The sequence below is a fragment of the Dreissena polymorpha genome, chromosome 3, assembly GCF_020536995.1.
Source record: "Dreissena polymorpha isolate Duluth1 chromosome 3, UMN_Dpol_1.0, whole genome shotgun sequence".
Lineage (NCBI taxonomy): Eukaryota > Metazoa > Mollusca > Bivalvia > Myida > Dreissenidae > Dreissena > Dreissena polymorpha.
Window position 1 is genome coordinate 14,158,343 of NC_068357.1, and position 26,724 is coordinate 14,185,066.

At 36.0% G+C, this 26,724-nt stretch overlaps 2 protein-coding genes across 2 annotated transcripts in view; one reads left to right on the forward strand and one right to left on the reverse strand.

Moving 5' to 3' along the window:
* Positions 1-954, reverse strand: part of LOC127873046 (JNK1/MAPK8-associated membrane protein-like) — a 17,217-nt gene extending 16,263 nt beyond the window's left edge. The window contains exon 1 of the mRNA XM_052416609.1: positions 768-954. Coding sequence (XP_052272569.1) covers positions 768-828 — 61 coding nt within the window. The 5' untranslated portion in view covers positions 829-954. The remainder of the gene's footprint in view (positions 1-767) is intronic.
* Positions 955-25,821, forward strand: LOC127873041 (transmembrane protein 62-like). Its single transcript, XM_052416604.1, has 14 exons — positions 955-1,204; positions 3,984-4,095; positions 7,773-7,907; positions 10,425-10,470; positions 11,008-11,155; positions 13,044-13,171; positions 14,561-14,683; positions 15,756-15,911; positions 17,980-18,139; positions 19,275-19,385; positions 20,879-20,972; positions 21,294-21,419; positions 22,985-23,103; positions 25,223-25,821. The coding sequence occupies exons 1-14, from the start codon at positions 1,037-1,039 to the stop codon at positions 25,508-25,510; spliced, it is 1,914 nt and encodes a 637-aa protein (XP_052272564.1). The 5' UTR covers positions 955-1,036; the 3' UTR covers positions 25,511-25,821.
* Positions 25,822-26,724: the final 903 nt, after the last annotated feature.

The window sequence follows — 26,724 nt, forward strand, 5'->3', positions numbered from 1 at the left end:
AGTATTATATTTACTAATGTTGATCTTATTTGGATGGGAGATGAACACAATATTGGTATCTTAAAAAAAAAATAAAATCTTTTTCGGAAATTGGGAATTTTTTGCTCCCATTTGGGAAAAATATATACTTTTTTCCATTGGGAATGGATCCGGTTACCGAACCCGATTTTGAATGAAAAAAAACACTGATAAACCATGTAAATTGTTTGAATCATATCTACTTATAAATATTGAACATGGAAAATAAATAAAACATTAAGATTGATATCATTTATTGTAAGAATTAAGAAGATTTGCATATATTTTAATATAATAAAATATTATTTCCCAAATTCTTAATTTTATTTGAGGACAGGTGTTGCAAAATCTTAAACACGAATACAAACTGAAATTGACTTTTGCAGGCAGAAAGACTACTAAATGGCCTTTAAATTAATGCATAAACTTCTTACTTTCCAACAGAGTTATAGCATGTGGAAGCGAAAAATTGGGTGCCCGAAAAATGTTCAACCTCGATTTGGAAACGAGACGGAAGTCAACAAAGTCGTATATACATATCAGCAAAACATACTGAAATGTTTGACAAAGTGTAGCTCCGATTACGACTCAATCAATGCGTTTTAAAGAACAGGCCTTGAAGATACTGTGTGCAAAATATCATCTAAAAATGTCAACTATTTATCGCGATACGCAGTCTTGAACATCAAAGTTATCCGCTATGGACCCCGGTAATGGTAACTTGACTGTATACAATTATTTCTACAAACCAATATCTGCAAACGCAATGCCCGTTATAAACGTCACAATTATTGTTTTCACACAGGCCATTTTGACAGTTGTTCTACAATTATTTACAATAATTTGGTTAAATCATATATGTCTGTTGTTGTTTTTCATCTCATCACAGTCTTCACGACGCTTGCTTATTTCGACTATTTCCGGCTGACAGAGTTGGGTACCCGACAGAGTTGTCGGTCTTGATATCTCTCTCTAAAGAAGGGAGTTTCATTTGTAAACAAACAGCAGACGCCCAACGATGAGAACAATTACTCATTTTGTTTCATTTATATCGTTGTTTGTTTTAATTTTCATATACATTTCAAAGGCCATTCATAATGACATTTCAGGCCAAAACAGAGTTTACGGATTGGGACCAAAAATAGTGAAGAATGGAAATGCAGACCAAATATTTTGGTTTGTTCAGGTATGACTATGAGGTCATTTATTTGCTGATGACACAGAGAGGTAACATTGCATCAGATTGATAAATGCATAACTAAAAGATTTATGACAACAAAAATAAATAATTCAATTTCATAATGTAAATTTTTATCATTTTTCAAGTCAACTTCGTTTTACCTTATTATTAGCCTGGCTGTTTTCGGAGAAAACCCGAGGTATTGTCATAGCCAGCTCGTCGTCTGCCGTCAGCCTTCTGCTGTCCGCCGTAGGCTTCGTGCTAAAACCTTAAAATTGGCTCTAAAATCAAAGTGCTTCCACCTACAACTTTGAAACTTCATATGTAGATACACCTTGATGAGTTCTACACGCCACACCCAATTTTGGGTCACTAGGTCAAAGGTCAAGGTCACAGTGACCTCTAGAAAAAAAAAAAATTCTGACAAGCTTTCACAGCCAAGCGTTGGCACCCGTTATGCTGTGCTCTTGTTCTTATTATACTGCAACACGGTTGACTCGTGGTACTTGAGGAATATTCACTTGCGTCTAGAAACGATCTTCATGTATCAGATAAATGATTTTAAGGACAATCATGTTTAACTTAACTTTATTGGACAACTGCCTTTTTATGACGAAAATCCTTCAATATTAACTGCCGTAGAAACGAATTCAACCCCACCGTCCGCCATTGTTGTTTAATTTTTTCTCCTGGTAGATTCGCGGTAAAAAGGTTAAACAGCACCAATTTTAAAATAAACCTGAATAATCAAAGCTCTGACATACCATTCAAAGTAACAATCAATAAGTATATAACAATTTAAATAAATAGATTTTGAGACATCAAATAAAATAAATAGCACAGTTATTTTCAAGCAATGTCGTATTTTTTCGTTACGACAATTAGATGAACTATGCAAATTCAAATATTGTTAAATTCTGAGCTTTTCAACATTATCTTATAAAAAATTGATTCCAATCTATAGCAAGAGATGTTTTCTGTCAGATTTGACAAGTAGGTCACGCAGGTTAAAAATCCAGAGGGCGAGTTAACCGGGTTTAAGTATATTCTTCCCTTGGCATTTAAATGGAGTCGCTTTTGCCTATTTGTCAAGGACCAATAGTCCAAGGAAAATAAAACACATATCATTATGTTAATATGCATTTTTATCAAATGAAACTAAAAGAGGTCCAACATGGAGGCACCATATTGCTACATTGTTCCTAAATGGAGGACCGACCAATTATCAAAGACAAAATATTATAGCGAAAATGCAATGATTATAACGTTTCATTACCGGTGTTTTATTTTTAACAGATGCATAATATCACAGCATACTAAGTATTTTAGTATTTCGTGTATTTAAATAATCTACATGGCGTAAAGACATATAGTCTGTATAGTCTGCAAATCTGGGCAGTATAATCCGCAAACCTGGGCTGTATGGTCTGCACATCTTGGCTGTATGGTCTGGGCCGTATGGTCCATTTTCGGTATGGTCTTTAAACCTTTCAAGCAAACTTCATTTTACCTTATTATTCTTCCTTTGGCATTAAAGTGGAGTCGCTGTATTCTACTTGTCAAGGACCAATAGCCAAAGGAAAATAGAATGCTTATCATAACGTTAACATGTATTTTTATAAAATGAAACAAAAACTGAAACTTGGTTAGTTTGTTTTTTTCCGATTTCATTAACACCCATTCATGATATTGTTTTGAAATTTTAATGAGGTCAAACATGGAGGCACCATATTGCAACATTGTTCCTAAATGGAGGACTGACCAATTATCAAAGACAAAATATTATAGCAAAAATGCAATTATAATATATGCATTTATCCCTCCTATGTACTTTATTTCATAATAATCATTATACCCCCACAAACAAAGTTTAGGGGGGTATATAGGAGTGAACTTGTTTGTCGTTCGGTCTGTCGGTCGGTCTGTTGGTCTGTCTGTCGGTCCATATTAAGTGTCCGCTCTCTAATTCAAGTAGTTTTCATCTGATCTTCACCAAACTTGGTCAGAAGTTGTATGTACATGATGTCTAGGACAAGTTCGAACATGGGCTTTGCCGGGTCAAAAACTAGGTCACGGGTCACTTAGTGCGTTTTAAAAATTCAGCTTGTCCGCTCTCTAATTCAAGTAGTTTTCATCCGATCTTCACCAAACTTGGTCAGAAGTTGTATCTAGATGATCTTAAAGCCAAGTTCAAACATGGGCTTTGCGGGGTCAAAAACTAGGTCACGGGGTCACTAAGTGCGTGTTTTAACATTCAGCATGGTGTCCTCTCTCTTATTAAAGTAGTTTTCATCTTATCTTCACCAAACTTGGTCAGAAGTTTTATCTAGATGATCTGAAGGCCAAGTTCGAACATGAGCCATGCCAGATCAAAAACTAGGTCACAAGGTCACTTAGTACATATTTTACACATTGAGCATGGTGTCCGCTCTCTATTTCAAGTAGTTTAAATCCGATCTTCACCACACTTGGTCAGAAGTTGTAACTAGATGATGTGTAGGTCAAGTTTGAACATGGGCCATGCCGGGTCAAAAACTAGGTCATTGGGTCACTTAGTGCGTTTTTAAACATTGAGCATGGTGTCTGGTGTTTTTTGTGAAGACAACGTGAAAAATATTCTATGTCAATGCGTCATGTGGGGGTATTCGTCACGTCTGTGACAAAGGCTCTAGTTTTTATTTAGTTTTTATTTTGTCTTTCAGTTAAATAAACAAATAATGTTTGTTTAATTAAATGATTATGTGTTACGTATATTTATTAAATGTTATTTATTCTATGTCATTAGGTAACAGACATCCACATAAGCCGTTATTATGGTTTTAAACGTGCACCCGACCTTCAAGACTTTTGTGATACACATCTTACTGTCATCAAGCCGGACTTTGTTTTAGCAACAGGTATAATTGTATCATAGGCCTTTACCAAGGACGTTTAAGCACAGAGTTACTGCTGTGCCTGAAGTTCCAAATCAGGGATTTTCCTTTGACATCTGATTCTGCTCCTTCAGCTCATATAGTAATAACATAAATTAACTTTCGTTTTCGACTGATTGCCAGAAAATAATTTGTAACATACTGCATCAATCTAAATTTAGAGTTAATTGACGATTGGTCGAATAAGAAAAGTGCTCGATGCATTCACATTGCGTCACACGATTTACATATGTTCAAGGGGATATCCCTGTACCGATTGGATGTCAAATCGAGGCATACGGGGAAACACCACAATTCAGTTTATGTGTGTTTACTCCCCTGGAAAATGGAGAACGCTGTGTTCATGAATTACTGAAACACATGTATCGTCAAAATTTGGCAGAAAATTACAGTTTTTGTAAGTAATATGCTGACTAAAGTAAAGGTGGAATGATCGTTTTAGTTGTCCTGCTTTTTGGTCAAATTTCCCGACAATTTTTTATGGAATCTCCCGATTTGGACCTGAAAAATTCTGGCATGCATGGATTTCAGATGTAATTTTTCGAATACTTTTCCCCCATTCAAAATCCAGACCGATTGATGTTGTTGGAAAATATGATCCCTGGTAATAACATTGTCCGTCTGTCCACTTCTTTTGAGAAGTATAACTCTTGAACAATGAAAGGGATTTAAATAAAACTTCATGTAATGAAAAAGGACTTTAAGGGAAAAAAGCAGTGTACACAAATTGAACATCTCACTTCATGATTTACAGATTTATTGTCCTTTACTATTTGTTCTGCCTCTTTAGTAATTTTTTTGCGTGGATCATAATTTATTTAGTATTTAGGGTATTTAAATGCAACCTTGTATGTTAATGGAGAACATTGAAAGGAGGTGCAGAGTACAAAATTGCAACTCTTGTGTCATAATTTGTGTGAATAATTGCATTTGCTTCATTATTTTGGCTGTTTTCGGAGAAAACCCGATGTATTGTCAATTTGTCATAGCCAGCTCGTCGTCCGCCGTCCGGTGTCTGCCATCCGCCGTGATAAAACCTTAACATTGGCTCTAAAAAAAAAGTGCTTCCACCTACAACATTGAAACTTAGTATGTACATTGATGAGTTCTACACGCCACACCCATTTATGGTTCACTAGGTCAAAGGTCAAGGTCATTGTGACCTCTAAAAAAAATAAAATTCTGACAAGCTTTCATTTATTATCCCCGCCGAGATTTTTTTCAGAGGGGATATAGTAATTGGTCCTGTCCGTCTGTCCGGCCGTCTGTCCGGCAGGCCGTAACTTTGTCCGGAGCATAACTCCAAATCTATTCAATGGATTTACTTAAAACTTGAAATATAAACAGATGGCAAGTAGGAAAAGTGCAGTGACCAAGAACCATAACTATCTACCTTAGTTTTTGAATTTTCTCCCCTTTAATATAACTTTAAAGTAAATTTTTGTCCGGAGAATAACTCTAAATGTACTTAAGGGATTTACTTGAAACTTGAAATAAAAACAGATGGCAACTAGGAGAAGTGCAGTGACCAAGAACCACAACTCCATCTACCTTAGTTTTTTTAATTATCTCCCCTTTTATATAATTTTAAAGTAAATTTTTGTCCGGAGCATAACTCTAAATCTACTGAAGGGATTTACTTGAAACTTGAAATATAAACAGATGGCAAGTAGGAGAAGTGCAGTGATTAAGAACCATAACTCTATCTACCTTAGTTTTTGAATTATCTCCCCTTTTATATAACTTTAAAGTAAATTTTTGTCCAGAGCATAACTCTAGATCTACTAAAGGGATTTACTTGAAACTTGAAATATAAACAGATGGCATCTAGGAGAAGTGCAGTGACCAAGAACCATAACTCTATTTACCTTAGTTTATGAATTATCTCCCCTTTTATATAATTTTAAAGTAATTTTTTGTCTGGAGCATTACTCTAAATCTACTGAAGGGATTTACTTGAAACTTGAAATATAAACAGATGGCAAGTAGGAGAAGTGCAGTTTCTAAGAACCATAACTCTATCTACCTTAGTGTTTGAATTATCTCCCTTTATTTAATTTCAAAGTAAACTTTTGTCCGGAGCATAATGAATTATTTGTTTTTACAAATATTATTCTACTCTCTAAAACAAATGTTGACATACAAGCGAACACATTTCGGCAGGGATTTGGCACTACTGTGACAAGCTCTTGTTCAAAACTGCATCCGCAGCGGAGCGTTGGCACCCGTTATGCGGTGCTCTTGTTTTTGTTTAGTCCATTTCCTTGGGTTTGAAGCATAACTGTGGAAGTATGGAAGGGATTCAAATAAAATTTCTAATGGGGCTTAAGGGGGAGCATGGAGTACAAGGACTAGTGCCGTTTAGTAAATTTTCTTGTGCGAAGCATAACTCTCTTAGTATGGAATCTTTTAACATAAAAATTTAACAGAAGACATTGAGAGTACCGGTAAGTGCAAACAACTCTTTTGTCAGAATTTTTGCAGCTAGTGCCTTTTGCTTCATTTTTGGATAGTTTGTTTTGTTGAACATTATTCTCCAGTTATTTAAGGTATTCAATTGAATCTTCATTTTATGATAGATGGCTTTAAAAGGAATGTAAAAATATGAGGACCATAACGCTACGTCTTCAATGTATGCAGGGTTATTGCCCCATGTTTAATTTACATGTGTTTAGCATAAATTCATAAGTTTTGAAGATATTTTTTAATGGAGAATTACTGTTTGAGTATTGAGGGGAATCTTACAAAGGTTCATGTCATTTAAAGGAGCTTTGAGAGGCAGAATAGAGAACATATACAACTATTTCTACAGAATGACAGAGCTATTGTTCTTTATTCATTTTCTGTTTTCTGGTTTGTTTAAATTAAAATTAATAAAACTTGTTTGTTTTTTCAAGAAAAACTTATGGGGCAAACAATTATTGGGTGCATTCAGCTCTTACACTGGCAGCACTTGTTTATTTTAATAATCTTCTCATGCTTCATGATATAAAAAAAGTAGTGTTGTGGACTTTTCTTAACCCATTTATGCCTAGCATCTAAAAAAAAGGCATTGGCAAACAGCGTAGACCCAGATGAGACGCCACATGATGCAGCGTCTCATCCAGATCTGCGCTGTTTGCTTAAAGGAGTTTATGTAAAAAATATTCTAAATATAGAAATAAATATACTAGACATCACTAATTTTGGAAATAAATTGATCCAATTTAGAAGGATGGGACAGTTCACTAGGCATAAATGGGTAAAGCAAATTAAATCGGTGGCTGCTGGTAAAAACAGCTTGTCCTGTGAACTACTTCTTTGATTTCTGTTTATTTATTTTTTAATTTCTCACCAATTGTATTGAAAAGGAGACATAATGTGTGACATAGATGGTCCAAAGATTCTATGAAGATGGCCCTTTTTCCAATTTTTTAAATATTTTTTTCATAAAACTGAATGATCACATTGCATAATTTTGTTTGACTTGACCTATAATATGTAACATGATATGTTGCATGCAACTATTACATTTAAACCTTCATGGTCAAGGTCATATATTGACATAACATTTCAAAATATGGGACTTCCAAATTTGGTGTAACCTTGTCAAAGCAGCATCAGTATGTGGCGGTTTGAATGACCTTCGGTGTTGTTCACAGGCGACCTTACAGATGCAAAGTTCAAAGATCTGAGGGGTTCAAAGCAGTTTTTGGACGAATGGAAGACGTATCAAAACATTGTTCAACATTGTCAGAAGACTGTCACCACCTGGCTGGATCTGAGGGGAAACCATGGTTGTTATTTGTTTTAACATTAACCCATTTATGCCTAGAGGACTCTCCCATCCTTCTAAATTGGATCAATTTATTTCCAAAATTAGGGATGTCTAGTATATTTAGTTCTATATTTAGAATATTACTTACTGAAATTCCTTTAGGCAAACAGCGTAGACCCAGATGAGACGCCGCATTATGTGGCGTCTCATCTGGGTCTATGCTGTTTGCAAAGTCCTTTTTTCAGGACGCTAGGCATAAATGGGTTAAATATGGGCCTCGCTCTGGGAAAAAATATTTGTTATTTAAAGGAAGTCTCTTCTTAGCGTAATTCAAGTTTAGGCAGAAAGTGTGGTTCCTGATTAGCCTGTGCAGACTGCAGAGGTTAATCTGATATGACACTTTATGCACATTCATTATGCCCAGTTTTCCGAGAACAGGGCTTGTATTATTTTTGGAGATCTTTCTTTATTGTGCCCTATGCAAGTAATAGCGTTGGTTCCAAAATTTATAAAACTAGCACACAGAAAATAAAATTTATTACTGTAAAGATTTTGCGGATATTCGTATTTAAAGAAGGAAGTATTAGTTTTATTAAGAAATAGAAAGAATGGGCTTTTACTTCAGTTGGGATGGAGATATTGTTCTGAAATTCATTTGCATGTAGGTTACAGGGTTATCTAGGATATGAGTTGCGATCTGGGAAAACTGGGCATAATGCATGTGCGCAAAGTGTCATCCCAGATTAGCCTGTGCAATCTGCACAGGCTAATCAGGGACGACACTTTCCTTCTAATTTGGATTTTTGCTAAGAAAAGAGTTCATTTTATCGAAAATGTCATAAAAGCGGAAAGTGTCGTCCCTGATTAGCCTGTGCAGACTGCACAGGCTAATCTGGGATGACACTTTACGCACATGCATAAAGCCCAATTTTCTCAGAATATGATTCCATTTGGGGCCTAGTGAAGTAAAGACCACTTTTTTAAACACAGAAAAGGATTGTCCATGAAAATACTTAAGTTGGAATGTAGGTATTGTTCTGTAATTGTGTTTCTATGTACCTTACAAGCAGACCAAAAGTTGTATTGCATTTGGAGCCATTTGAGTCATTGTAACTTCAAATAGTAACATTGTTTCTGATTAATAACTGTTTGTGTTGGTAGGTTTTGTGCTTTATTTTGTGTGTGGGTAGCTTATAAGCAAACATTGCTTTCAAAGTTAATTAAATTCAGCTAATTTAATTGGTAACACGATAAAAAACACGTTTCTTGGACTGGTCACATTTCTTGAATAATTATACATTTTAAGCTTAAACTAAGCTACAAATCTATGTACTCAACCTCAAGAATTGCGTAAGTGGTCTTTATATCAGTTGACTGACAGAAAATAAAAGCAGAAGAAAAGTCGAGCTATGATACACAGTTACACTATAATAAAACACAAAAATAATTGAAATTACAATAAAGAGGTGAAGATTATTATTTGCATTTTTATGCCCCCCTTCGAAGAAGAGGGGGTATATTGCTTTGCTCATGTCGGTCGGTCGGTTGGTAGGTCGGTCGGTCCGTCCACCAGGTGGTTGTCAGACGATAACTCAAGAACGCTTGAGCCTAGGATCATGAAACTTCATAGGTACATTGATCATGACTTGCAGATGACCCCTATTGATTTTGAGGTCACTAGGTCAAAGGTCAAGGTCACGGTGACCCGAAATAGTAAAATGGTTTCTGGATGATAACTCAAGAACGCATACGCCTAGGATCATGAAACTTCATGGGTAGATTGATCATGACTTGCAGATGACCCCTATTGATTTTGAGGTCACTAGGTCAAAGGTCAAGGTCAAGGTGACCCGAAATAGTAAAATGGTTTCCGGATGATAACTCAAGAACGCATACGCCTAGGATCATGAAACTTCATGGGTAGATTGATCATGACTCGCAGATGACCCCTGTTGATTTTGAGGTCACTAGGTCAAAGGTCAAGGTCACAGTGACCCGAAATAGTAAAATGATTTTCGGATGATAATTCAAGAACGCATATGCCTAGGATCATGAAACTTTATGGGTAGATTGATCATGACTCGCAGATGACCCCTAATGATTTTCAGGTCACTAGGTAAAAGGTCAAGGTCACGGTGACCCGAAATAGTAAAATGATTTTCGGATGATAACTCAAGAACGCATATGCCTAGGATCATAAAACTTCATAGGTAGATTGATCATGACTCGCAGATGACCCCTATTGATTTTGAGGTCACAAGGTCAAAGGTCAAGGTCACGGTGACCCGAAATAGTAAAATGATTTTCGGATGATAACTCAAGAACGCTTTTGCCTTGGATCATGACACTTCATAGATACATTGAACGTGACTTGCAGATGACCCCTATTGATTTTCAGGTCACTAGGTCAAAGGTTAAGGTGACAGTGACAAAAGTCGTATTCACACAATGGCTGCCAGTACAACGGACAGCCCATATGGGGGCATGCATGTTTTACAAACAGCCCTTGTTATAACATGTACATATATAATTTCAGATTCATTTGGTACACCCAGCCATGGCCATGAGGATAATTTGTTCAGGTTACTCATCAACACTTCCACTACATTCTATACAGTCTGCAAAACTAACTTATTTTTTTCATAGCCAATAGGGCTATGAAACATTCAACATTTCATTGTCAGAGGCAATTGTTATATAGCCAAAAAGATTTTTTATTATTTGACATTGAAATTATTGTGAAACATATTTACATATTGTATAATGATGTATAGCAATAAGTGGGTTAAGTTTACTTTCATTATTGATATTCTCACTGTCAGCCATGAAGAGTAATTCACTCTTAAAGTGCTGCACTGTATTTTTGAATCTTTATTCAATTATTTTTCAAATCTGGTTCTTACCCTTGAACTGAACTGCATTAATAAAACTAGGACAAACTCACACATTTCAAATATCAGTTTCCTAATTATACTTGTTCAATGAAGGCAATATTCAACAATCAATTTTGACATTTTTGCATTTTCAAAGTTAATTAATAACGTTTCAGTATCTCAAACTGTTTTTGTATGAAAGTACATGCCAAAAAAGGCGAGAAAACAAGAGAATTTAAATTGCAGGTTATTCTCAGCTCAGGGTGGAGAACACCCAAGTTCCTACGTGTACCACCACAAGAAGCCATACGGGACATACTCGTTTGTGGCAGTGGATGCCACCCCCAATCCTGGACCCAAACGACCCTTCAACTTCTTTGGCTACATACAGCAGGTATTGCAAATCTCTTTAAAATCACATCCTTACAATACATGTAGCTGCTTAGGGTACCACTGTTTGTACAAAGGATATGCGCAGCGGTCTGGGAAACCAGGGCTTAATGCATGTGCGAAATGTATTTTCCCAGATTAGCCTTACCACACAGGCTAATCAGCCTTACCACACAGGCTAATCAGCCTTACCACACAGGCTAATCAGGAACAACACTTTCAGCTTTTAATGAATTTTTGGTTTTAACCCTTTGCATGCTTGTCTTCTGCTAAAATGTCGACTGCTGAATTTCTAAAATAAGCATTTTCTTCGATTTTTTTCAAAGAATACTATCAGAATAGCAAGCAGTTTGGATCCTGATGAGACGCCACGTTCGGTGGCGTCTGATCTGGATCCAAACTGTTTGCAAAGGCCTTTACAATTCGGTTCCCGCACTGAAAGGGTTAAGGGGTTCTCTTCTAAATAATCATCCAGTCTAGGCAGAAAGTGTTGTCCCGGTGGAGCATGTGCAGACAGCACATTCTAATCAGTGAGAACACTTTGCCCTGCCCATATTAACCACTGTACAAATGTCTGGAAGCCTGTGTTTTCAACTCCTTAAGGGCAGAGAAGATCTTGCTAAAACTGTCACAGCTTAAGGACTTTAGTGTGTAGATGATATTAAATGAAGAAATTTTGACTGTGACCAGTTTTGACAGATTTATGGTCATTTCTCTGTTTCCCCAATATAAATCTTGTGTTTTCCTTTCCTTTTTAATTGCTGGAAGTCCGCCAAGGATGTTCCAAAGCCCTCGCTGAAAAAAGGAGGAGGGTTGGGTGTAGGGCTTGCTACCCTTCCCTGTTGAAACCTTATTGCTACAGGAACGCCAAACAGAAAGTTCTTCCACTTAAGAATATAGTCACCAAAAATATGTGTATTCCACTCTTTTATTATTTGGCTGATTCTGTCCATCCTTTCACAGACACAAATTAAGTCAGAAACCAAAACGACAGAATAATCACCCTTTGTTGAACTTTCACAGCTGTATTACTTTTATTTGTAGGGAAAGAATGATAGCTGCAATTTTTTGTTTAATTGTTTGGAGTTAACGCTCTTGTATTCTATATATCAATGATTCTTTGTGAGGAAGCAACTAACTGGCAGATTTGACTGTGTGGAAACATGTGATATGCCTGTATCAGTGTCTGTGACACGTCTAGTTTTATAATTTTTCAATTTATTCAGTTACTTCTTTCCTTCCTTCCTTAGTTTCCGGAATGCCACTATCAGACATTACCAACAATATCCTTATTGTCTTCTTTGAACATAAGAAAACCATGCATAACGCAATTGATGGTTTAAGAAATTAAAAGAAATTAATTATGAAAAAACAAAAATAGTTTTTAAGAACAAGTATAAAGTGATGAGCGTGAAGCTCATGATCTTGTACTCATTTATGTATAATTATATGTGTCTTGTTCTAGGAAAACAGGGTTTAATGCAGGTGTTTAAAGAGTCGTCCCAGATTAGCCTGTGCAGTTTACAAAAAGTTAATCAGGGATGCCACTTTTGTTCCCCCTTAACTGGACTAAAGTTAAGAAAATAATTCTTTTAAATACACATTTTGTAAAAAAAAATGCATAAAAGCGAAAAAGTGTCACCCCTGATAAGCCTGTGCAGACTGCGAGGGCAAATCTGTGACGACACTTTGCATACGTGCATTTAGCTCATATTTTTAAGAACTAGGCTTGATTATAGGAATGTCAAGTATTTCAATTTGTTTTATGCTCAACTCTCAGCATTTAAGTATTGACTCATCTTGAAGCTGTGCTATAATTCCCTTTATTGGTTTCATATTGGCAAATTGCCATATTGTGGTTTTATCCTTAAAGATATACTTATTTGTTGCAGTCTGGAGAGGCAACACTCAACCAAATTTTGAATGGCAGCAGAACAAGCAATTTGACAATCGCTTTTGGGCATTATCCAACGTCTCTCATTACTATGGAGTCAGGCACGGATATCAGATACTTACTTAGGTAGGTAGCAATAATGACAAATGTGTTAAAGTAATTATTTTTTGTAACGCCTTCAAACTTCAAGCAAGGCTATTTAATTGAATTTTTATTTTTTTGGCTGAAAATTATTATTCATGAAAGATGCTCTGAATTCAATATCAATCTTTCAATTAAAATGCTGTAAAACCATTTTTTGTTGGCGTATGATTTTGTGGTTAAAAAGAAAGACTATTTCGTGGACATGCAAGTTCAAGGATCTCTGATTTTGGCAAAAAGAATAAAGAATTTAGGTCGGTCATTTTCTTTATTTGTAATTCTTGTCTGCGATAAAGGTTGTGGGGAGATGGTCACTTACAGGTGGTGGGCCCTTTATTTCATATGCCAGTTAACTATTCCATTGTTATGAGTTGATAGGTAATTGGCCTTTTTTTATTACATGTCAATTAACTAGTACATTGTTATGGTTAGCGGGACTGGAATGACCATCGAGAAGTGTTTGAAGCAAGAAGGCCAATTTCCAATTACAATGTATTTTTATTCATTATTAATTATGACCATAATAAATACCGGTATTTATAAAAAAAATCTGTAATAATAGGGCAGAACCAATTTCAATCAGGTGTTAATCACACTTTGTCATCTTTTTTCATTTATTGTCATTGATCAAGGGATCTTTGGCTGTTTTAAATACATCCACACTATACACACAATGGGCATCAAAGTTGTTAATAATGAGCGCTTTCTTATATATTTTTCCTAAATCAAGATAACGGTATTGATATAGCCTAACTGCATTAGTGTTTTACAGGAAAAACTGCTTCTTTACTGATACTTTTTAGTGATACCCACTATTTCAGGAATTTGGGTTTGCTTTGCCTTATGCCATATTTAAATAACTGCTCCTTTAACGCTTTCTGGCTCAGAAGCAACACTAAAATGGCTTTATGCGGCCAGCATCAAACCACATCAGTCTGCAAGTAACTGGCAGTCTGTTCAGGTTTAATGCTGTCTGCTGTTCATCAGTATCTTAAGGTTGGAAATAAAGGCTCTAAAACTTATATCTAGCAGGGGAGACTTTTCATTTTATTAGATTTTCAAAGGAACTAAAAACTGGTCAAAATGCGTATCTTTGTGGTAAAGGGTTAACCCATTTATGCCTAGTGTCTAGAAAAAAGGTCTTGGCAAACAGCGTTGTCCCAGATGAGACGCCGCATGATGCGGCGTCTCATCAGGGTCTGCGCTGTTTGCTAAAAAGAATTTTTGTAAGAAATATTCTAAATATAGAAATAGATATACTAGACATCCCTAATTTTGGAAATAAATTGATCCAATTTAGAAGGATGGGAGAGTCCACTAGGCATAAATGGTTTAATGATACTGCTGTCTGATAGGTGATGGCCACTATTTCAGGAACGTGACAGGCTACCTGTGTGGACATCTTCACACACTGGGAGGCCTGGTACGGCGCATGTTTGCCAGGCACAAGACCGGCATGCTAGAATTGGAGTTGGGCGACTGGAAGGATGAACGCATGTGAGGCAAATAGGGAGTTTATATGAGCCTTGTTCTGGAAAACGGGGCTTAATGCACATGCGTTAAGAATCGTCCCAGATTAGCCTGTTCAGTCATCACAGGCTAATCAGGTACAACACGTTTGCTTTTATTGAATTTTCTGTTAAAGGGAAGTCTTGCCTAATTGAAAATCTAGTTTAGGCGGAAAGTGTCATCCATGCGCACAGGCTAATCTGGGACAACCCTTTACATACATGCATTATCCCCAGATTTCCTGGAAAGAGGCTGAACTTACTTTAATTTATTTCATTTTAATTAGGAAAAAATTACAATATTGCCTTCAGTGTAAGATTCAAGTGTTGGTCTAACTATATGATGTAACAACTGTGTGTTCAGACAGTGCGTCCCTCATTCACATTTAAGTCTTGCTCTGAGAAAACTGGGCTTAATGCATGTGGGTAAAGTGTCATCCCAGATAAGCCTGTGCAGTCTGCACAGGCTAATCAATCAGGGACGACACTTTCCGCCTTAACTTGATTTTTGGTTAGGAGGGACTCCCTTGAAACTAAAAATACCATACAAGTGGAAAGTGTCGTCCCTGATTAGCCTATGCGGACTGCACAGGCTAAACTGGGATGACACTTTATGCACATGCATTAAGTCCAGTTTTCTCAGAACGCGGATCATTTATATTCTATATTTGTAACAGCTCATTGTGATGTGAATTGAACTGCAAGATATATATGATGACAAAGAAATTCTAAAGATATATATTATGACAAAGAAATTCTGATACAGTGTTGGTCTTAACAGGTTAGCCCTTTCCTGCTTGGAACCAAAGTGATAATGGCTATATGCAAAGAGCATAAAACCAAAACAGCCTTAGAGTTACCGTACTCGCACTCTGTTAAGATTGTATGCTGTTTGCTTCTCAATAGTTTCTTAGGGTCGGGACGAAGCCTTTAAAACAAGTAAGAAAGGTCTTAAATTTAATTTGATTTTCTAAGGGACTACAAATGTGTCAAAACGTGTATCTGAGCAGGAAAGGATTAAGAGAGTAAGCCTGGATAAATGTTCGTTGTGTTTGTTTTAGATACAGAGTCCTGGCTGTAGATAATGACATGCTGTCCATACAAGACTCTGTGATGAATCAGTGGCCTGTTGTACTGGTGACAAACCCCAAGGAAGCTTCGATGCAGACCCCTTTACATGAACCATACTATGCTGTGAACAAGTCTTCGCACATAAGGTAGGCAGGAGGATACACCTTCTCACCATAGCAACAACAGCTTAATTGCCACTTGCAGAGCATACTAGACTGGTTTGGGTTGGTTGAAAAACATGGCCATCAGGAGGGTGGGGGATATTTTTCCTTATATGGCTAAAGGAAAAACTTGTTTACATTTTAAAAGTCACATTTATTGTCAAATCTTCATGAAACTTCATCAGAATATTTGTTTTATTGATCTCTTGGATGAGTTTGAAAATTGTACAGGTCTGATGAAAATCATGACCGCTAGGGGGCGGGGAATTTATCCTAACATGGCCATAGTAAAACCTTATTAGCACTCTAAAAATTACATGTACAGTTTACTCTCGTTATCTCGACATTGTATATCTCAATGTTCTCTATGTTTCGAAGTAAGCTCAATGTTCCAACTTTTTTCCCTCTTTATCTATATTAATAAACATCACATATCTCGATTTTGGTTATGTCGATTAATTCGATATAATGATATAAAAATCTCAATTTTACATGTATTTACTGTGGTTTATCTCGAAATGCTAATAACAGTCCCAGTGTTGGCAAAGGTGAGAAATGTTTTCTTTGATACTTCACCGTCCCGCTTTGCCCAGCTGCTCCCAATATTGTGCGGTAGATAATTGATCCGTTAATTACATCAATGACAACACGTGTGTAATGTGGTTAGCCATTTACACTTGAGTAAGGCCTGTCACTTTAACTGTCACTTTAACTGCAATTAATACACAGCCTGCCGAAAGGCCGCAAGACTAATTGTTTTTACAAACAACATTCCAAAATGAATTGAGTTATATTTTTGCATAAATAAACCTTCGCAAATTTTGATTTAAATGATCGCCCATGTCGATGTCTATGTGCTGCTAATAATCAATTGAAATTAGCATTTCAAACTACAAAATGTACATGTACAGCTCAGTATTCCGGAATGTGATTTACGCATGTTCAGATGGAAAACCCTCGTCTTGATTGGACGTCAATTACATCATAACTTTAAATAGCAACGTTACCGGATGTTTGCTCGACAGTTTAGAAAAATGATAACCGCATGTGTTCATGCAATTGTAACACTTAAAACGTCATTTTAAGCATTTAAATAGCAAATACTGTAAGGTAGTAGAGACTATTATGCCACACGGTGACAGCTTTAGTTAGACCACTTAACAGGTATTTAGATGTTAAAAACAAGATAAATTTTTGTTTCAATTTTTCTTTGAAACACCTAATCGGATATCTCGAACTCTCGTTGTCTCGATATTTTTTCTTGTTCCCGCCGACTTCGAGATTAAGAGAGTAGACTGTATTTCACTCTTGATGAAACTTGGTCAGAACATTGTTCTTATGATATCTTGGGTTGCACAGTACAGGTCAGTTTCTTTGTATCTCAGGTAAGCGACTTTGGGACATTTTGAGACCTTCTTGTTTTCTGTATTGTTATGTTACTATTTTTAGCTCACTTGAGCACAATGTGCTCATGGTGAGCATTTGTGATAACCTTTTATCCGTCTTCTGTCGTAAGGAGTCAATATTTGCCTTGTTAACAGTCTAGAGGCCAAATTTATTGTCCGATCTTCATGAAACTTGGTCAGAAGATATGGTTGTGGTCTTTTGAAAAACTTATCCTTATTTGGCTATATAGATAGTAAAACCTTGTTAGCACTCTACAAGTTAATTCACTTTTCATTAAACTTGGCCAGAACATTTGTTCTAATGATATTTGGGCTGCACAGAACAGGTCAGTTCCCTTGTATCTCAGGTGAGAGACTTTTGGCCTTTAGGCCTTCTTGTTTATGAATGAGCTAAGCAGTGGAAAACGGGGTTTAATGCATGTGCGTAAAGTGTCCCCTCAGATAAATCAGGTATGACACTTTCCGCCTACATTGGATTAATTTGGATTATAGTTAAGAAGGAACTTCCTTTAAATGAAAAACACCATAAAAGAGGAATTTGTTTTCCCTGATTAGCCTGTGCAGAGGCCAATCTGGGCGTACGTTTTAGGCACATAAATTTATCCCGTATTCAGAGAGCGAGGCCTAATTTTCTTGTCACGTTGCAGAATGCTGGTGTTTACAGCAGGAACCATAACCTCTATAGATGTATTCATTGATGGGGTATACCTAGGACAGGCAACTAGCATTACAGGGCCTGTATATGTGCTACCTTGGACACCTAGTGATTACAAGTGGGGACTTCATACTTTACGCATTGAAGTCAAGGTTAATACAATCATAATTTTATAAAAAAATTAAATTTGAACCTGATAACATTTTTTTTAGATATATACTAGCTAATTCATTTTTTATATTTGAATATATTATAAGAAGAAATACAAGTACTTTACTCACCACATTAAATATTATATATATAATCACATCTCTTTAATATTATGTACATTTCTCAAGTGCATATAATAATATCAAGGGGAAATATTATTTAACAATATGGAGTATTACTATTTACAAGAATGCTATAAGTTCTTTAAGCAAATGAGCTGCATTCTGAGAAAATGGACTTCAGTCCACACGGGCTAATCAGGGACAACAGTCCACACAGACTTATCAGGGACAACAGTCCACACAGACTAATCAGGGACAACAGTCCACACAGGCTTATCAAGGACAACAGTCCACACAGGCTTATCACGGACAACAGTCCACACAGGCTTATCAAGGACAACAGTCCACATAGGCTAATTTAGGACAACAGTCCACACAGGTTAATCAAGGACAACAGTCCACACAGGCTAATCAAGGACAACAGTCCACACAAGCTTATCAAGGACAACAGTCCACACTGGCTAATCAAGGACAACAGTCCACACAGGCTAATCAAGGACAACAGTCCACACAGGCTAATTTAGGACAACAGTCCACACAGGCTAATCAAGGACAACAGTCCACACAGGCTAATCAAGGACAACAGTCCACACAGGCTAATCAAGGACAACAGTCAACACAGGCTGATCAAGGACAACAGTCCACACAGGCTAATCAGGGACAACAGTCCACACAGGCTAATCAAGGACAACAGTCCACACAGGCTAATCAAGGACAACAGTCAACACAGGCTAATCAAGGACAACAGTCCACACAGGCTAATCAAGGACAACAGTCCACACAGGCTTATCAAGAACAACAGTCCACACAGGCTAATCAGGGACAACACCCTCTTCCTGTACTTCATTTTCTTTCATAAAATGTTTCCTTTGAAGAAAATTTCCATGAAAGCTAAAAATGTTGTTTTTGATAAGCCTATGCAGAGTGCAAGGCTTATCTGCAACAACACTACATAAATGCATTATTTCATTTTACCAGTTGGTGGCTCAATAATATGAATTTTACATGCTTTCAGGATGATGTATATGGACTGCACATAAAAGAGCACGTGTTTTCATTGGACGGAACCAGTCCGCTGTTTCAGTTTAGGGCACGACTTATTCTGATGATGGATCTTGGTTCTTTGGTAAGACTTTGTTCACAAGCTGGACTAGTCGTCAACCCATTCATAGACATACAGCAGTAATGAGAGCTTGCATTAATCATTTGGAATTTCTTACCGCAATCATGTTGCTTTATTTTCAAAAAAATCAAAATTATAGTCATGGAAAAATCAAATCTTCAAAAAGGTGCTAAAGACTTCCATAATCTTACACATTGAAATGGTGACATTTTCTATTTTCACACTGGTGCAAGCAATCATTATTATAATAGATTAAACAAATTTAGTATGACCTATGCTTATTAGCGTTACTGAGCACTAAGTTCTCATATTGAGCTATTGTGGATGGATGTCTGTCATTATTTGAAGTATGATTTCTGTTGTGCGTTGTGCAAAGGTCATTTTTTATCTTTTCCACTTTAAAGACGGCGCATTATTTATCTAAGCTAGACTTAACTTCTTAGAAGGTTTATCTTGACAATATCTAGGCTGAGTTTTACTCTGAATTCAAAAACTAGGTCACCAGTTCAAATGTAAGAAGAAACTGGTTATCACACTAGAGGCCACATTTATGATTCAATCTTGATGAAACTTGGACAGAATGTTTTTCTGGACATTATCTAAGCTGAGTTATGAGAGTTTATATGAACAATATCTAGACCGAGTTCAAATATTGGTAATGTTCTTCAAAAACCTTGTTCACCGGGTTAAATCTATGAAAAATCTTGTTACAACTCTAGAATCCTTATTAAAATTTTTATGGTACTTAAACTTTGTCAGAATGTTTATGTTGACAATAGCAAGGCCGAGTTCAATTTATGGGTCACATGCGTCCAAAAACTAGGTCGTCCCGTTAATTCTTGCAAACACCTTGTTACTAACCTAGCGGCCACATTTATACCACAATTTTGATGAAACTTGGTCAGAGAGTTTATCTTGTCAATATCTTGGTTAAGTTTGAATCTGTGTCATACCTGTTGGTAAACTTGATAATCATGTCAAATCTTAGAAACACCCTTCTAACAGTTTTGAGGCCACATTTATGGTCAGCATGTTTATCTGGACAATATCTAAGGCCATTTTTATCTGGGTCTAGAGTGTTTAAAAACTATAGCCATCATGGCCCTCATGTTTTATCATTCTTTTTGTACCATTTTTTATTGACATATTTTTTGGTACCTGGCATATTAGTCATCAAGTGTTCTATCCTGAGTCGTCTTGCTTCAAGTATTTTATTTTACACTTACATGAATTGAGAATATTTATTTTATGCTTTTCGGTGGTTTATAGAACAATATCAGTGAAATAAAACTGATATTTCACTGTTTTAAACAGTGAAAAATAATAGTGAAAAATATTTTTCATTGTTTTACTGTGAAATGACGTCATTTTATCGACGAAATGACGTCATAAATCCTGGGAAATTATCCAGTTAAACTCTTTTACAATGTAAATAAACGATGCAAAAAAACATAAAACAAGGCCTATATCTGTCATCCAAGTTTGTTATTTTTCAGTTGCAAGCTGTGTTCTACCTGTTGATTGCTCTTTATGTTGGCTTACTTGTGAGTCTTCATAGATGCTCCAATATCAAGCCTTACATGATGTCAGGTGGGATTTCTTTTTTTATAGGATTCACTAATTTCAACCCATAGACCCTGAAATGATCTCAGCTCATAAATAACTCCTGAACTGAGTTCAACCAATAAGAAACCCTGAAATTAGTTTGGCACATAACCCCTGAACAAAATTCACCCCATAAATAACCCCTAAAATGTGTTCAACATATAATCCCTGATATTATATCACCCGATACCGCCTGAAATAAGCTCACTGCATAAATCTGAGTTGTTTTATCCCCCAAACACTATTGAATTAAATTCATTATTATAAACAGTTTTAAATCTCCATGTAAACTTGCAATCATTTCAGGCCAAACTGGTGTCACAGGTTGTGTGGCCAGAGTCCTCAATAGTTGGCTGTACAGGGCGTGGCTTCTGGCCCATGTTGGAAGACTTTTCTACCCTTTAGTAGGCTTCACATTGTATGTGGCCTTTGGTAAGTTGCAAGATCTGTTTAACTTAATCTATTATCGTTTAGTCTAAACCTATTTATTTTAGCTCAATATCATTTAAAGTTCTTACTACTCATTTCAAACGCTGACATCCATATCCTGGGCCTAGAACCAGTACTTTATGTCTTTATGGAGATCTAAAGAACGCTCCCACAGTGGGGATCTAACCCGTGACCGCCTGGTAGCTGTGTGGATACCATATCCATTACACCACAACGACCAATAATATTATTTATGATGGTAGTGTAATTTGCAAATTTAATAATCAGATTTAAAATTATCAATTGATTTGGGGCCCACAGTTTTGTTTACAGGGGCTCTAAAGTAATTAGCATTTCTAAGAAGTTTAGTGAATAACAACTGTTTCTCTGCACTTCATAAGTCATAAATATGGTTTCATTGCCCTGTGTTTATTGAGCCCTGTTCTGAGAAAACTGGCCTTAACACATGTGCGTAGACTGTTGTCCCAGATTAGAAGGTGCAGTCCACAGAGGCTGATAAGCGATGACACTTTCTGCTGTTATGGCATTTTTTGTTTATAAGAAATCTCTCAGTAGCAAAAATGCAGAAAGTTTTGTCCCTAAGTAGACTGTGTGGACTGCACAGGCTTATCTGGGACTACTTTTTATGCATGTGTTTTAAACCCAGTTGTCTAGAAAGATGCTCAGTTGTGTACGCTTTGTTTTTACCTGAAGAATAAGACACATTAACTTAAGTTCATAGCTTTACTTCTGTTCAGAGGTGTCAGTATTTGTTTTCCACTCTCTTACTGTGGAACAAATTAAAGTATTTTGAGGAATTTTCATACATAGATACCTTATATATAGACCTTGCTAAGGATATCATTGATTGGATGGAGTTATCATTATAAAGAATAACAAAAAATGTTTCTGCCCAATAAACTTAAAATAAAGTTAGAATGGAGGGAGTTATTGCAATGAAATTTGTATACCTTATATTAAGACGTCATTTGTGTAGGTTATGGTTGTTGGTTGGGATCAAGGTCACCGTTAATAACTGTGGAAAAAAGTTTTTGCTCAATAAATAAAAATTGAGGTTTTGTATTGAAAATCAAATGTACATACCTTATGTGGAGACCTCATTGAAATTGCATTATATTTGAGTATACCAAATTGTTCATTATGTGCTAACATTACATTTTAGAAATGAACTGAAGAGTAATGGTTTATGCATTAAGTAACTCTGACATGTTTCTGCAAATTCATGATTTACTTAACAAACAACATAGGAGACCATAATCTTAAATTTAGCCGCATTTTAGGAAAACTGGTCTTAATGCATGTATGTAAAGTGTCGTCCCAGATTTGCCTATACAGTCCACAAAGGCTGATCAGTGATGACACATTCTGCTTTTATGGAATGTTTATTGTTTATAGAAAGTCTTCGCTATATGAAAATCCAGTCTAGGCATAAAGTGTCGTCTACGATTAAGCTGTGCAGATGGCATAGGCTAATCTGGGCCGACAATTTACACACATGCATTAAGTTGTCTCAGGATGAGTCTCAATTGTATATTCCCTGGCACTAGGTCCCTGGTTTGCTGGTGAGATTCTTGACGGCCACACGGGGGTAGTGTTTGTGTGGGGGATGTACGTACGCGGCACTTACCTTCCTGCCTGCCTTTTGTATCTCTATGGAATCTTTCAGGTATGTCTAGGTGCAGACTGTCCCTGTTTTTAATGTAGATCAATGTTTTCATTATTTGACACTTATTTTATTAAATGCTCTGACATTGTACTTTTATATTTTAACCATTTTTGTTTTTTGATACAAATATACATTTTTTCAACATTCAACATTAATTCGTCACAGTTATTTTTTCAAGCCTGCTTACTGAAAGCTTTATATAGAAGTCACAATCATTGTTAATAATTGTTGTAGACTTAACTAAGTAAATTTGTCATGCAACTCATACAAATGACCGCCGTGTGAAGGCAGAATGTTGCATGTAACAACAGGTTAAATTTGGCTGTAGACTGTAGATAATATATTTGTTGTAAAATTCACACAAAAGACCACCATGAGAGAGAAGACGTCATGTTGATGAAACAGCAGTCTATCTTAAAGGCCAAGGTCACACATAAAGGTCAAATGTTAAATAGGCCATAAAAAAGCTTTTCAGACTGTTATTTCATCATTTAAAATAATGTACCAATAATCTTCACCATGTGGAGAAAGTGTGCCAACCCATGGGAAAAGGTTGAGGTCAAACTAAATGCCCAAGGTCAAACATGTACATGGTTGAGCCTCTGAAGTAATTCCAAGCATTCTTGACAATAGGCTTGACTTGTTGCTGACAGATATCTAGTTAATTTAATGAATTTTCTCTTTCTGTACTACACAAACATATTGATTCTTTAAATATGTGTTTTTGCAATCATTGAACGTCTTTATTTATAGCTCACCTAAGCACAAAGTTCTCATAGTGAGCCATTGTTATCACCCTGTCTGAGGGATCTGTGGGCTACATTGTTTGTTGTCAACTTTAGTACGCTATTGCACTATCACCAACATTTTTCATTGGGAAATAATGTTCATCCTTGTGAATAAAACTTGCTCAGAATGTTTATCTTGAACTTATCTAGGCCGAAATTGATTCTAGGTCACATTCATCCAGAACTTTGTCACCTGGTCAAATCTTAGAAAACCCTCTTATCAATCTAGAGACGACATTTATGACTATGTTAGCAGTGTTCTGAGAAAACTGGGCTTAATGCATGTGTGTAAAGTGTCGTCCCAGATTAGCCTGTGCAGTCTGCACAGACTAATCATGGACAACACTTTCCGCTTAAATTGGATTTTTGCAAAGAAGAGACTTCATTTAAACAAAAAATGTCATAAAAGCGGAAAGTTTTGTCCCTGATTGGCCTGTGCAGACTGCACAGGCTTATCTGGGACGACACTTTACGCACTTGCATATGCCCAGTTTTCTCAGAACACGATTCATATCTTGATAAAACTTGGTCAGTATGTAAATCTTGTCAATACAAAGGACAAGTTCAAATCTGGGTCCTGTGTGTACAAACATTAGGTCACCAGGTCATATCTTTTAAAATCTTTAATACTACTCTGTTTGAAACGTTTATGATTCAATTTTGACAAAATTTGGTTTGAATGTTTACCTTAATATCTAGGCCTAGTCACGTGCAACTTTGGTCACCTGATCAAATTTAAGAAAAAAAACTTGTTACTACTAAATTTTATTAAAAACCTTGTTACTACTTAGGTGGCCACATTTAAGAATCAATCAATTAATTAATCAATTAATCAATCAATCAATCTATATGCAACCAGGTAAGATTGATACATTTTGACAATACCAAGGTTAAGTCACATCCAAAAGTTATTTCACCGTACAGATGAGCGCTTTAAGGCCATCATGGCGCTATTACTTTTGTTCATTAGTTTTATTTTGCATAAAAGAAAAGGACAACTTCAGTATGTTATCTTACCAGGCAATTAAATAATGATTTTGATCATGTGTTAACACACACAATAAAAAAAAAAATATACCGGTATTTAAAAAAAAAATTAAAGCTTTTTTTTTAGCTGGATTGCATCGAAAGCCTAAGGCTTATTGGGTATAACCAGTACTTTGCATCTTTTGGGGAGATCTATAGAATTCTGCCACGGTGGGTATCGAACCCATGACCTCCAATCACAAGTCAGACACGTTATCCTCTGCACCATGTAGGCCTTCTGAAAATGTATTTACAAAACATAATTATACATTGTAATTCATCAAATATTCATTTATTTATTTCAGATGCTGACATTCAACATTCCTCTGTCAGTTTTCCTTGGCTACTACATGCAATACTATCAAACATGGGAGACAAGGAAATCCACAATATTTCACAGATTTTGCCACATTCACCTCCCTTTTCTGGCTTTAATTCTTTTCCAAAGTTATGTCGCTTTTGACGAATTCCCGGCTGCGTACGGCACAAGAGCCGTATTGTTAGGGCCAGTCAGAACTGGCTCAGTTATATTGGCTTTAATTTTTTATAATATTGGCTCTAAAACAAATGTGAAAAACTTGCACACAAACTGAGATCAATCAAAGATCTACACAATGTATCAATAAACACAGCTTTGATATCAATGCTTTTCTGTGATGTTTCTGTGAACTTTATTTATACAAATGCTTTTTACATACAAAACAATGTTTCCCATCATAATATTTACTATAAATTTTACTCTGGGATGTTTCTTGACGATAAAACAAAATGGCTTTTTGCTCTGTACCAAAAATTATTCTTACTGTTTAATTTACATGTTATTGTACGGTTTGCTGTTATATTGGCTGATACATGGACATGTATATCAAATTAAATGATTAAAAAGATTTTTACATAAATCAAATACAGGAGTGTTTTATTTCTTACAAAAAATGACACTGTTCAATAAACGCAATGTAATATTGTGCAACAATTTTTAAGTTCACTATATCGTTTTTGTGTGTTTTAAGATCTGTTTTAAGTAATTCTTAATTAATTTTGTGACAATATATTTTAATTAATTCTTTATACATGTAAAACCTTGTTAGCACTCTATAAGTTACATTTATAGTTCACTCTTTAAAAAACTTGGTCAGAACATTTGTTCTAATGATAATATGGGCTGCACAGAACAGGTCAGTTCCTTTGTATCTCAGGTAAGAGACTTTGGACCTTTCACGCACTTGTTATGACATCGGTTGATGTATATGGTGCTCTTTCTATCATAATAAACACAAAAATCATTATTTAAAATAAGATAAAAAAGGATAAATAGAATCGGAGATGGGTTAATGTGCTCAACCACTCACCAAGGCTTCTAGTTCAAGTTTTCTTTGCCTCACCAAGTATTCTTAGTATTGTTGATAAACTAATACAATTCTCTCTGTGATTAAATTCCAAAAAGAATTATGCTTTGTGAGTACATGAAGCGTAACAACGCACCTATGATATCCAGTATTGAATACTTTTACAATGGTCTCGTCCATTCCGTTTTCTTGAATCGCTCTTATGTTGGAGAACGGATAACTCATGTTCATGTAAATGCTCAGTATTTTGTATTCACATATGAGCCTTGTTCTGGGTGTAATGCATGTGCATCAAGTGTTGTCTGAGAAAAGCCTGTGCAATCGCTACGGCTATTCAGTGAGGACACATTCCACCTTAACTGGATTTTCGCTAAGAAGATACTTGTTAACAAAAAATAATAATAATAAAAGCGGATATTGTCGTCCCTGTGTGGACTGCACAGGCTAATCTGTAACAACAC

What these genes read in the sequence shown, in the direction of transcription:
- LOC127873041 (XM_052416604.1), top strand. Translation starts at nt 1,037, where the DNA reads ATGAGAACAATTACTCATTTTGTTTCATTTATATCGTTGTTTGTTTTA. An exon ending in CTTTACGCATTGAAGTCAAG is followed by an intron (nt 18,140 to 19,274) that starts GTTAATACAATC and finishes ACATGCTTTCAG; the next exon opens with GATGATGTATATGGACTGCA. An exon ending in TGATGGATCTTGGTTCTTTG is followed by an intron (nt 19,386 to 20,878) that starts GTAAGACTTTGT and finishes GTTATTTTTCAG; the next exon opens with TTGCAAGCTGTGTTCTACCT.